The sequence below is a fragment of the Mustela nivalis genome, assembly GCF_964662115.1.
Source record: "Mustela nivalis genome assembly, chromosome: 14".
Lineage (NCBI taxonomy): Eukaryota > Metazoa > Chordata > Mammalia > Carnivora > Mustelidae > Mustela > Mustela nivalis.
Genome location: NC_139033.1, coordinates 18,122,873 through 18,136,275, shown reverse-complemented (window position 1 = coordinate 18,136,275; position 13,403 = coordinate 18,122,873). Strand labels below are relative to the sequence as shown.

At 52.1% G+C, this 13,403-nt stretch overlaps 1 protein-coding gene across 2 annotated transcripts in view; it reads right to left on the bottom strand.

Annotated features, from left to right (window-relative positions):
- Positions 1 to 13,403, bottom strand: part of ADGRD1 (adhesion G protein-coupled receptor D1) — a 121,063-nt gene that overhangs the window by 84,411 nt on the left and 23,249 nt on the right. For both annotated transcript variants that reach the window (XM_082699343.1, XM_082699344.1), the window contains 5 exons: positions 11,400 to 11,579; positions 7,866 to 8,120; positions 5,062 to 5,126; positions 4,170 to 4,325; positions 1,000 to 1,059 (listed from right to left, as the gene is read on the bottom strand). In XM_082699343.1, coding sequence (XP_082555469.1) covers positions 1,000 to 1,059; positions 4,170 to 4,325; positions 5,062 to 5,126; positions 7,866 to 8,120; positions 11,400 to 11,579 — 716 coding nt within the window. The remainder of the gene's footprint in view (positions 1 to 999; positions 1,060 to 4,169; positions 4,326 to 5,061; positions 5,127 to 7,865; positions 8,121 to 11,399; positions 11,580 to 13,403) is intronic.

Here is a 13,403-nt window from a genome sequence, read left to right as displayed (position 1 = left end):
CCTGAGCCGAAGGCAGCTGCTTAACCAACTGAGCCACCCAGGCGTCCCAATGCAGTTACTTTTAAAAAGAAAAAAGTATATTCCATTCTCCTTTCTAATTATTTGCAGTTCAGGGGAAATGAAAAGGGTTTTTTTGGTTTTTATGTTTATGATCATGAAACATATCACATGTTCCATTTTTTTTTCACTTAATCTACATCTAGGCATCTTTAGACATAAAACATGTTTTTCTCTTACCACTCAAGAACAATGTGACCGTGAAAAATATTTTATTAAAATGATAAATAGGGGCGCCTGGGTGGCTCAGTGGGTTAAGCCTCTGCCTTTGGCTCAGGTCATGATCTCAGTGTCCTGGGATCGAGTCCCGCATCGGGCTCTCTGCTCAGCAGGGAGCCTGCTTCCTCCTCTCTCTGCCTGCCTCTCTGCCTACTTGTGATCTCTGTCTGTCAGATGAATAAATCAATAAAATCTTAAAAAAAACCCCAAAACCTTGGGACGCCTGGGTGGCTCAGTGGGTTAAGCCTCTGCCTTCGGCTCAGGTCATGATGTCAGGGTCCTGGGATCGAGCCCCGCATCGAGCTCTCTGCTCAGCAGGGAGCCTGCTTCCCCCTCTCTCTCTGCCTGCCTGTCTGCCTACTTGTGATCTCTGTCAAATAAATAAATAAAATCATTTGAAAAATAATAAATGATAAATAGAGATCAACCTAGTATACACTCCTCATGAAGACAGGCAGCTAATTCCCAGCTCAGAGTCAGGAAGAATAACACATTAGCGACACCCGCACACTTCCTGAGCCCCATAGAAGGCACGGCCCTTGAACTCAGTTGCAGATCTGGTCAAAATGAGCTCTAATGACCCAGATGGCAAGACCGGAAGGTGCATCATTTCTCTCAGAAATGTGAATTAGGCCATATTTACACCACTTCTAGGAAGACACAGCGGTTGGCAAAGTGCATACATTTTGACAACCAAAAATGTTCTTTTTTTTTTTTCCTTACCTCTGACACATCGACCCAACTGGGCAGTTGAAGAACCTCTCCCATGGTCTTTAAGAAAACCTAAAGGCAGACAAAATGACATTGCTTAGCACGTATCCTTAATGCTCAAAATGTCAAGACCTTTGATTTCTCCATGACTTATCAAGCACTGGCTGGGTTTTACATACGGTCATAAAAACAAACAGCCCCCATCAGCACAAGAGGTCATGTTTTACAAAGTCCTTCAGAGCTGTCACCTTGTTCACTCCCTGTGACGAGCCGCTCGTCAGTGATAAGCAGGCAGATGTCAGAACGAACACAGTGTAGTCATGGAGAAACCCCGAAGCACGCGCCCGAGAGAGAGAAGCGGCCCTCGGGGCTGCCTGTTGAGTGAACCAGTGAATGAGCTTCCGGGTAAACCACCTCTCCATAAAGAAGTTACTCGGAGACCCTTGGTCGGATCAGCTTAACATTATGTTCGGTTTGGCTCACCACTGTTCTAAAGGAAGTAAATCAGCTTTTACCATGTTCAAGTGGGGAGATTTAAATGAATATATGTGCACTTCCGGCTTCCTTGGGGAAGAGCAGAAGCTCAGGCCACCCCGGCCCACAGTCCCACACAGCCACTGTTGGCCAGAGTGAAGCGGGAGCGGCCCCCTTGGTCAGATATGTGTTCCTCCCTGCACCCCAGTCCTCACCACTCTCTATTGCCTGACACCTAGTCCAGTCCATATCCCTCATGTTGCCTTTTAACTGTTTGTCTCCTACTACAGACACAGAATTAAACTTTAAGTCTGATGAGGGCACCTGGATGGCTCAGTGGGTTAAGCCTCTGCCTTCGGCTCAGGTCATGACCTCAGGGTGCTGGGATCGAGCTCCGCACTAGGCTCTCTGCTCAACAGGGAGCCTGCTTCTCCCCTCTCTTTGCCTCTCTACTTCTCTCTCTTTCTCTCTGTCTCTTATGAATAAATAAATAAAATCTTAAAAGAAAAACCAAAGCCTTAGATCATGATCGAAGTCTCCCATATCTCCACCAAACTGCCGTCTCCAGAATAAATCACATTCTTCCTCACACTTTAAGGCACCAAATATCTAGAGAATTCATCCTCAAAACTCCTCTTTCATTGCCTTTATCTGATAAATGCTGATTAAGACCCTGAAGAGCAAGACCTTATGAACAAAAGACGAACAAAATATTGGGCTTGAGGTCTAGTGGGCAGAATTTATAATCTAGGAGAAGAGTCAGCACGTCAAAAAAAGAAAAAAGAAAAAAAAGATCATCTAGTAAAGTATTGAGGCTTGAAGGCCATACAGCTCTGTCACACTCAACTCGGCCATTGTAGTGCAAATGCCGCCACAGGCCACTGTCACTAAATGAGCATGTTCCAATAAAACTTTATTACAAAAACAATCCACACACCAGATCCGGCCTAAGGGCTATAAATTGCTGATTCCTACTCCGGCAGAGCAGTCTGGTGGGATAAAAATAGAATGCCGGCCACATTTCCACTTTTAAATTTTCTAGTAGCCACATGATTTGTTTGCATGCGTGTATGCACCTGCTGGGCAGGGGGCGGCAGAGGGAGAGGGGGAATCCTGATCTCAGAACCCTGATATGACCTGAGCCCAAACTGAGACTTGGGGCCTAACTGACTGAGCCACCCGGGATGCCTCTAGTAGCCATATCTTTTAAAGTAAAGAGTAAACAGATGAAACTAATTATGTTTCTACTAATTATAGATTTCAAACTAATTCTACGTCTTTCTTAGCCCCATATTTCTAAATTGCCAAGACCAAAATTGTCAATTCAATATTTTATGTTCTTCTCTTTCTCCTAAGTGTTAGGAATCCGGTGTATATGTCCCATTTAGAGCCTGGATTTCGGGGGCACCTGGGTGGCTCAGTGGGTTAAAGCCTCTGCCTTCGGCTCAGGTCATGATCTCAGGGTCCTGGGATCGAGCCCCGCATCGGGCTCTTTGCTTGGTGGGGAGCCTGCTTCCTCTTCTCTCTGCCTGCCTCTCTGCCTACTTGCATCTCTGTCTGTCAAATAAATATAGTCTTTAAAAAAAAAAATTCTTTAGAGCCTGGATTTCACGTCTCACATCTGACTTTGAATTCACCACAGTTCACAGACTCCCCAGCCAGATGTGGCTAACGGGCCCCATATCACCCAGCACAGGAAATGACTTCTCGCCATTTTCCTGTCCAGCTGCTAGTGGTGGGAAGCCAGGACATGGAAAACTGGATATTATTTCTCATCGAATCGGAGATGGATGGAGACACCGGAGAAGCCGCCTCTCTCTCCACCCCCACGGGGGCAGGAAGGCGAGCGGGCTCCCACTTCGGGGCGCCTGGGCACCCAGGACATCTTCTCACACGCTCCTCGGGTCTGCCTTCTGCCAGCAGGGCTCCCAGAGCGCCCACCTAACACCACTGTCATCAGCACACACGAAACACACGAATGCACGCGGATCCCCCGAGCTGAGTGTCCTGCTGTCTCCCCCACATTGCAGCAGGGCAGAGACCGAGGACCCAGGGCAAGGAACCACTGAGGGACGTTCAGCCCTCAGCCAGCCCTCTGCACCCTGCTCGGACCTGTAAGCTGCTCTTTCCGGGAGGAACCCGCTCAGACGGGACTACCCCCTCCACCTCAGCCCAGAACCCCGGTGCTGCCCCTCTACCCGCCAGGAGGGTGTTTAGAGGAGGGCGCGAAGCGGCAGCACCTAGATTCCATGCCATCAATGGCACGTTCACTAAGTGTTTTAGGTGACCTTGGCCATTCCCACTGACCTATAAGTCACAGCACTGTGGGTCACAGTGTGTGCAGATGTGGTCTCGCTTCCTGCGGCTACACCTGCCAAGACCCAGTCCCACCCTTCACCTGTCGCCAAGGGAGGCAGGCGGGCTGGAACTGGAGCTGCGCGCCCTGAGGGCGGGCGGCCGGGCGGGGGCGGAGACGGGAGCCACAGGGAGCCGGGGCAGAGCTGAAGGAGGCCCCAGCGGCTGGACGGAGCTGGCGGGACAGGCCACGCGACCCAGTGGCGCATGACGAGTCTGGAACCCAGACTGTCACGTACGAGTCCCTGACTTCCTACAACTCTGTGCAGATTGAACAGAACACGCCTGTGTGGGTCAAGATCTGGCGCTTCGCCACCCCCGACCGGCCAGGCACAGAAATCAAGTCGCTTTACCTGGGTGAGGTTCAGCGCCATTTCCTGCGAGAGAGGCTTATTGGGTAATTTGAGGGACACGTTCCGCAGGTAGCTCAGGATGGCTCCTGGACTCTGGAAGTTTTTCCTCACCTCTGTCAAGTTGGTTATGATGGGATGGTAAGCGTTGGTGGGCACCTGAAAGAGAAGACAGGCCTGACTCCCGCTCGGGACGAAAGCCGAGGAGACCCACAGAAGTCCGCTGTGCCCTCCTACAGCCCCATGATGACGGCGGCTGCACCGACGGTGTACCGGGAGGCACTTCCGCGACGGCCTGCCACAGACTGAGATTTCACCCTCTCGGCAACTTCAAGAAACACGCACCCATTTGAGATGAAACCAAGCGTAGGGAAGCTCGCCCAGAAATACACGTGGAACCGGTGTTTCGACCTGCACCAAAGGTACCAGAGTCTGTGCCCTCCCGTGCCCTTAGAATTCCCAAGGAAGGGAAAGTGGAGGGGTTAGAGGTACTCATTCCAGAGGGGAACGTTCCTGTAGCGACTGATCTTCCCTCAAACGTCGGGAGAAGGGGCACGAAGAGAAAACGAGCCTCGGCACAGGTCCCCCCTTCTCGCCGCTCACTGTGCCGCCGGCCCCGGAGATGGTCTCAGTGTTTGTGTCCCTGGGCGGTCTGGTTGACTTCCTTTTGGCCCCTGAGGCCACAGACCACAAGAAGCAGAGGGCTTTCCCTTCAGTCAGCCTGAGCATCCGGAGTTAGTGCCAAAGCTAGCTTCCCTCCAGGGCTGATTTCTTCCCAGACACTATACTGCCAAGAAGAGAGAGCCAGACTGTCCCGTGGAATTCAGTCCTGGCACACAGGCTAAGCAGAAGGGCTTCAACAGGAAGGCGGACGGAGATCAATGCGTGTGCTTACCACGGCGTTGGCTGGGGAGGTCACGAAGGCGCTTGGTGGTGTCGAAGACGACAAAGCATGCTTTCCTGGGAAGAATCAGTAACGCTTGATTAGGGACTGAAACACGGTCCGTCTTTCGCCCTAAGGAAGGCCTGTCTTTACTCAGGACTCTCCAGCTTCAGACCCATCCAAGACAGCCTGAGAATGTTTTGAGTAGGAATGCTGCTGGAACGATGGACGGCTAATAAATCAGCTTAATGGGCAGATGGTATGGATTTTCCCAGGTCACATTACTTTCCTATTTACGTTTCAAATTGCTTTTGAACACCCTTCATGCAAGTCATCATATAAAGCGATGATTTTATACAAGCATTTACCGATTTCAAATAAATAGAGAACCAGAAGAAATTGCCCTCACCGCATCGGGACCAGCTGGGGTTGGAACACAGAGGCCCGTTAGTCTCGGGCGAGGACAAACAATCCGTCCGGTCAAGCCTCCCCTCCCAGACAGATGGAGCGAGATGAGGGGGCGGGACTGTTCTCTCGAGCCCCTTTGACCCCAAGGATTCTAGTGTTTCCTCCTCTATTTGGTTAATTAATCGTAAATTATTACAGCTACGTTAAACCTGGCTCTGACAGACAGCTGGATGGGGCCGCCCGAGAGACTTCTGGTCATTTTCTCTATATGTGATTTATGTGACAGGCCCAGTCTTCAGAACCAAGTGCCCAAGCAACATGGGGTGTGATGAGTCTAGTTCTGGTTCTGCAAAGACGCATCCACGTGCTCCTGGGACACGTAAGGGTTAAGGCAACACCTCTCCTGAATCGCCCCCAAACTCCTACACCACCTTCGCAGGGCACACACAGGAACGTGGCCTGAAACGCTGTGCTGTGTGGGGCTGGTGCTGCCCATCCGAGCCCCGGGATGTCCTGGGGACACGAGTTTGCTGAGACAGCTGCAGGAGCCAGGAACAGCAACACCTCTTTCCGGGGTTAATAAAGCGCTGAAGTATCAGGAAACCAGGGTTTGTTGGAGGCTTTCAGTAACACAAATACAGACAGCCTCTTGGTCTCAAAGAGACAAATCTCTGAATCTTGGGCTATGAAATGCAGGAGATTAATATCTCTTGTATTGTACAGGACCCGTATTTTGTCTTTATGTCAATAAGGAATGAATTCTACCTTCTCAGTGAAAAACGGGCGTCTCAAAGAGGGGGTGGACAGAGACGTCCTGCACGCACAGCAGCTGTGCCTGGCTCCCAAGAGCCGCAGCCCCAGTCCCTGGGGGGCCCCTCGCCTCTGAGTTGCAGATGCAGCTGGCCCCACTGTCATGACCACCTCTGCCAGAGGCAGACGATGACCCAGGCTACAGGCCATCAGCGTACTCTGCAGGCCCCGGGCACAGCGCTTGGCCCCCAGGGAAACACAGGGATCATTCTGGCCAAATGAGGGTCCTGGGCAGCCCTGCTGCAGGAGATGGCAAAAAAGAGAAGCTCTCGCCTTCTGCTGAGGATGGGGAGGGAACGCAGAGGGAACGGCAGCCCTGCTGGCATCACAAGAAGGAGCCGCGTCAAACACAAACACTCTTAGTGGCACATGTGAGCACCTAGAGCAAACCGGTCCTGAAGCAGATGTTGTATTGTTTCCACTGTGTGAGGCTGTGTAATTCCCTTCTTGCTGTAAATCACTTTAGTTGTGCTTTCTGTCATGTAATCACAGGGTCCTAACAGCTGAGGGGTTCACTGTCGGGCCCCGAGGGGAGGCTGGCTTTCCACCTCCTGGTCCTGACCTATCCCTGCTGTCAGCGCAATGGCCAACCAATGGATGTTTACAAGCGACTGTCATTTTTTGGCAGATTATTTTATGTTAAAATAAAGAATCAGGGTGTTCAGCTGTTGGCAGAATGAAAACGAATGAAGGGAAAGGAAGTATTAATCTTAAAACAGTGAAAGTGTTGGGAAAACCTGCCACGGGCAGGCCTTACCCCGGTCACTGTCTATCCGCGGAGGCTCCACCCCGCAGCTCCCTCCCAGTTACAAAGGAGAATGTTGTGACTTGGAATGGTTAAGACACAAAAAGCCACTTGCTACCATTCCGTGTATGTGGAAGACCCAGAAGAAGGATCAGCGGCGGCCACGGGCTGGGGGGAGGACACAGGGAGCAAGAGGTGGTGGGTCCTGGACTTCCTTTCCAGGTGAAGAGACGATTTTAAAACCAGAAAGGACAGCTGCCCAATGTGGTGAGCACAGTAGGTACCAGGGGACTCTATCCCTTCAGATGGTTGCGTTTCTGTTCCCTGAATTTTACCTCAACAGAGGTGACCCCCAAGTCCCACGGCTCACTGAGGCTGAGGGAAGTTTTGAACCCAGGCTCCCTGTCCCTTGGGTCCCGTCTCTGAACAACCACTCTGTACCGAGCAAGAAGGGGCATCCTCGGGGCTCCCGGGGCCCCCTCAGGGTCTGGCACGCAGGAAGCACCGGGTGAACCTTTGTTGATCGAATGCACTAATGGGCCTGGAATGTCTGCTCCCAAAGCTGTCCGTTAGCACCCACCACCTACACCTCAAAACCCCCTGATGACCCGCAGGATACTCCTCTCGGGGTCTCTCCTCTAAGTTGCCAGTTCCTCCATCTTAGGGAACAGGTGTTCTGGAGAAGCGGCTGGATTTCTGAGGTTCATCAGGATGCCTCACCGCCCGCAGCGCAGACGGCCCCCTCAGGAGAGTGAGGAGCGAGATGTGCTGGGAAGGGAGTTGGACAGAAGGAGCCTCGTCCTCCCAGAGATGGGCAGAGCTGGCCCGAGCCCTCCCCTACATGCCCACTCACCAATGGCGGCTGTGAAGTACATGGAGATCTCGTCCGGGGTCAGGGCCCGTTCCCAGATGATGAACTCATCAAAAGCTCCGTCCTCATAACGCTTGGTCTGGTCCTGCTCCGACCCTATCACGAGGTTGACGCTGGGCTCCCCGTAGGCGTGCGACACTTTGCCACTTGGGTCGGAGGTGCTCAAGGTCCCGTTGACGTAGACTTTCAAACCCTCCTTGGATTTCCATGTAAACAGGACATGAGTCCAGTAGGGACCTAGAAAGAGCAAAGATCACTGTTCTGCTGATGTGGAAAGAGCTCCCCATGCGTGTGTCTCCTAGTTGTTAAGCACCTGCCTCTTGAGATGATTAGTCACTCTTGACCTTGGTGAGTCCTCACATGGGTCAGAATGTACATCTGACTTTTCCTCAGAAAGAAGCAGAGGGAAGAAATTACCCCCATCCCCAAAACTCCGGAAGCAGTCCAAAGAGACCTTTTGCTATTTTAAATTAGATCCTTTGTTATTCTAAATTAAAATGAAATAATAGCTAACGGTCATAACTTGTTCAAAAATTTTTTTTTGGTCCTGCCTAGGCCATCACAGAGCAGGTCAATAAAACTTATCTGACAATAAAACTTATCTGTGGGCCTGATTCAGCCCACAGCAGTTGGTGTGCACCTCTGCTCTGACATAGGACGTGTGATATCAACCAACATAGTGGGACCACGGTAGGACCACCCTCCCCCGGCTCACTCTCCTTGGCACGAGAACCACAGTCGCCAATAAGAAGAATGTTCCTTAGACTCTGACGGCAGCTTGCCCCACAAAGGGCCTCACTTTGTTTGGCAAGTGCTGTGTTAGGCATCTCATGGGCTTGCTTCTGGAAGGAGCAGGGCAGCCCTTCAAAGGGTGTGTGTCACTGTGAGCCAGGCATCACCTTAAATCACCCAGCAATTAGCTACTGGAACATCACCAAAATAAAAGCTTCTGCACAGCAAAGGAGACCTCTAACAAAACCAAAAGGCAGTGTATGGAATGGGAGATGATAATTGGAAACAACATATCCGATAAAGGGTTAGTACCCAAAGTATATAAAGAACTCATACAACTCAACAACCAAAATAAATAATCCAATTTTTTAAAATGGACAGAAGAAAAAAAAAATGGACAGAAGATATGAACCGTCACTTCTCCAGAGAAGACATCCAGATGGCCAACAGACACGTGAGAAGATGTGCAACATCGCTCGTCATCGGGGAATGCAAATCAGAACCACAATGAGATCCCACCTCACACCAGTCAGAATGGCTAAAATCAGCAACACAGGGAACAAAAAGTGTTGGCGAGGACGCCAAGGAAGGGGAACCTCCTACACTGCTGGTGGGAATGCAAGCTGGTGCAGCCACTCTGGAAAACGGCACGGAGGTTCCTCAGAAAGTTGAAAATAGAGCTACCCTATGACCCTGCCATCGCACTACTGGGTATTTACCCGAAGAATACAAAGATATGAATTCAAAGGGCTACATGCAGCCTTGCTGACGGCAGCATCGTCTACAACAGCCTAACCGCAGGAGCAGCTCGCGTGTCCATGGACTGAGTGGAGAAAGCAGACGTGGGGGGTACATATGACAGAATATTCCGCAGCCATAAAAAACGGGAAATCTTGCCTCTTGTAATGACAGGGCTGGAGCTGGGGCATCTAATGCTAAGGGAAATGAGTCAGAGAAAGACAAATACTCTAGGATATCACTCAACATGGGGTTTGTGAAACAAAATGAAAAGAGATGAACCAAAAAACAGACTCTTAACTATAGAGAACAGAGGAGTGGTTACCAGAGGGGAAGGGGTTGGGGGTTGGGTGGGTAGAGATTAAAAACTATACTTATCATGATGAAAAATAAAATAATTTTTTAAAAAGATAAAGTTCTGGGGCAGCTGGTTGGCTCAGTGGGTTAAGACTCTGCCTTCAGCTCAGGTCATGATCCCGGGGTCCTGGGATGGAGCCCCACATCGGGCTCCCTGCTCGCAGGGAGCTTGCTTCCCCCCCACTCTCTCCACCTGCCTCTCTGCCTACTTGTGATCTCCCACTGTCAAATAAACAAATAAGATCTTTAAAATAAATAAATAAAAATAAAAAGATAAATTTCTATCAGTCAACCAGTCCATCACCACCCAGCAATTACTCAGGCCCTTCCCTAGGGTTGGGCCGCTTCCTAATCCTGAGTCTCTGGAGAGCACTTGGGTCCTAAATGGGTCCAAAGTATGATCTATCGCCTTTAAGTTTAAAGCAAGAATAACAGATGTCTTCAGTGAACAGAGAGTGTGTCTCCAGGCATAAATGTTTACAATTCTTCCCATTTCCCTGGGTGGAAAAACAGAGTTCGGTAGACTTTACCTTAGGACATGCTGAGGAGACCTACCAGATGCCCCCTACTGTGTCAGCCCCAAGGAGCAGGGAGATAGGACTCTTGCAGAAGAACCTGACTTGGGTAGAACACGCTAAGTGCCATGAACGAGGTACTAGGCCATTCTGGGGGGAGGGGGGCCGAGAGTCTTTCTGGCCTGGGACCAGAGAAAGTGAATAAGCAGGATTCTCCCGGCGCTCTTGCAGAGCCGAGGTGGGGAGCCAGGCTTGGGGAGAACAAGTAAGGGTCCCGGCTCACACAGGGGGCAGGTTGCAGAGGAGGGTTCAACCCAGCCACTTCGGCTCTGACGTCGTCCATGTCTTAACCAACTGGGACACAGAGCCTCTTTCAATGGGCCAGAAAATGAATTGTCCTTGAATAGGTCAGAGAGATCATTTCCTGCTGGAGGCCTTCATTCTTCCCACCTCTCGCTCCCTGCTTACCTCCCGCTCCGTGCTTGCCTCCTAGTGCCCAGCCCGGACTGGGCTCCCCCTCAACGTTACTCTAATACTTCTCTCCCAAGTGCATTTTCCAAGTCAGACCCTCTGCTCCCCCAGCTCCCTGCCCCGGGGCCTCTGACTCGTTTCCAGTGCACAACCCGGTCTCACACCAAAGAGAACACAGGAATCTCCAGACAACGCCAGGAAGACCCCACAACACCCCCAGTGTCTACGCAGCCGCCTGCTGCCCCGCCCTTGTCCCAGAGCACCCCTCCTCACAGCTCCCAGGCCTCCCCTCCAGACCGCCCGTCCTCCCCCGGTCTTCAGCCTCTGTTCCAAAAACTGTTCACAGCATATTCTAAATATGGCCAAGTCTATACCACTGGGGTGGGGGGCATGGGAAGGAGGGGGAGCAGGAGAGAGAGAGGGGGCAAGGGAAGGGGGAGGGAGGGAGGGAGAACTAGAAGCAGTGGCCGCCATGCGAAGCACCTGCTGTCCGCTACTGCATTTCATGCCTCCGGGCCACGCGGGGCGCATCCCAACACTACCTTTCCTCTAGGACACGGCAGTGGAGGCCACGCGCCAGGCAACCCGAGGCAGGCGCACAGTGGGGGTGGAAGGAGCGCAGGCGCCTGGCTGCAGGGCGCGGCCCTCTCCGGTCCGTCTCCCCCGGCAAGCCCTGAGTGCCGAGGCCAGGCCGGGCCCTTACCTGGCGGACTGAAGGTGGCCTCCCAGGTCATGGCGTTCTCCCGCGTGTAGAGCTCCACGGAGCCCTTGCCGCCGCTGGAGCAGACCCTGAAGCCGTCGGAAATGACCTGTCCCCCGTAAGCAAAAGGGGTCGGTCTGGACGCCTCTCCTTGTGTCTTCCAGAAGAAAGAAAACGTGACCCCTGAGGGAGGGAAGGGGACAGGGTCAGGACTGACGGACAGCAGAAGGGACCCCTCCCCAGATGCAGGTGGTTCTCTCTGCCCCTGACTCTCCATGTGAAAAGCCGTTTTTCCCCTTCTGGAGACAACGCGTGTTCAATTCAGGAGACACGGGCGATGACAACAGGCCACGTCTATGAAAAGCTCACCGAGGGCTGGACACTTTTCCAAGAGTTCTGAGTGAATCATCTCCTTTGACATCATGACAACCCCCTTGTCATTCCACCTGTGCAGATGAGGCCACTGAGGCCTGTTTGTCCCAGGTCACCAGACCGGCGTCGGGCTCCCACCCAAGCTCAAACCTGGTGACGGCCGAGTTCACAGATAACCGGCACCGTCCTGTGCTCGCTCGTCCTCTTGGTCCAGAAGCGACTTTATGGCAACTCCTGCTACAACCTTTCCCGCAAGCGCATTTTACAAAGAAAGGAACCAGCCCACGCACACGGGCTTATACACCACAACCTAAAAACCCTTCTTGCATCACCAGCTTCCTCCGAGGTCCGTAAACACACCCGCACACCATCGTGCCGCGTGTCTGCATGGCGTCACATTCTAAATCGGGGCGGCTCGGGCTCCTTCAACTTCTCACTCTTCAGGCAGAACCAGAAGCTCAACCTCCGGGTACGTGTCAGATTCTATCCTTTAGGATAAGGTCCTAGTGGGGAACTTCCAGTCAAAGGCGGGGACCGCTTTTAAGGGTTTTGATGTTTAGGAGAGTCATTTCCAACAGAGTCACAGAGGAGGCAGCGAAGACCCTGTCCCCCAGTCACCTTGCAGGCCTGGGTGCCGGGCTCCTCGGGGAGGGGACACAGGGACCGGAGCTGGCCGGAGGCTCCTCTGCATGTTAGGCTGCCCATCGCCGCCTTCCCGACCTTGAACGGCTTCTGTCCTGCCGGGCTCACTGCAGTGAAATGTACCCTTTCCTTGCATCTGAGTCAAGTCAGTGTGCATGCATGTGTGCACGAATCAGAGACAGACAGACAGAGAGCACGTGGGTGAGTGCTGCCCTAGCAACCTGGGTGAACCTCACGTGGGAGCTGGACATCATCCCAGCGGCCCCACCCCGCCCCGTCTGGCCCAGGCGGGAGAGGACGGTGCCCAGAGTTGATCAAAACCAGCCCGTGACTCGGGGGTTGAAGACGGGGGTGGAGGGCCCTTCGCCCTGGGCCTTATTTATACAAATGGCACCAAACTCAGACTTGGGGCCTTATCTTCAAATGAGATCCTGGACACAGCCTGAGTCCCCGAATCAACTGACATGCACCATCACACAGAACCAACCACCTTTACTGTGACGCCTTATGGACTGACATGTCTGTTACAAACTGTCTTGTGACGATCAGACTAGATCATGTTTTGTGGGCTCCGAGCCCTAATTTGGTTCATGAGAAGCATGTAGAAAAGCATAATTTAATAACCCCAGATTGGGGCGCCTGGGTGGCTCAGTGGGTTAAAACCTCTGCCTTCAGCTCAGGTCATGATCTCAGGGTCCTGGGATTGAGCCCTGCATCTGGCTCTCTGCTCAGTGGGGAGCCTGCTTCCCCCTCCCCACCTCTTTTGCCTGCCTCTCTGCCTGCTTGTGATCTCTGTCTGTCAAATAAATTAAAAAAAAAAAAAAAACCAGATTGGAGTTTCTCCATTTTTTTTTTCATTAATATAAGAGGAACCTCAAAATAATTGGCAGAGGCCTGGACCTTTCTTGACCTCTGAGAAGCTAGAGTACAACCCCAGCTCGTACATGTGTGCTTAGGGCTTCCGAGGAAAGTAGAGAGCCCCCCCCCCAAGTT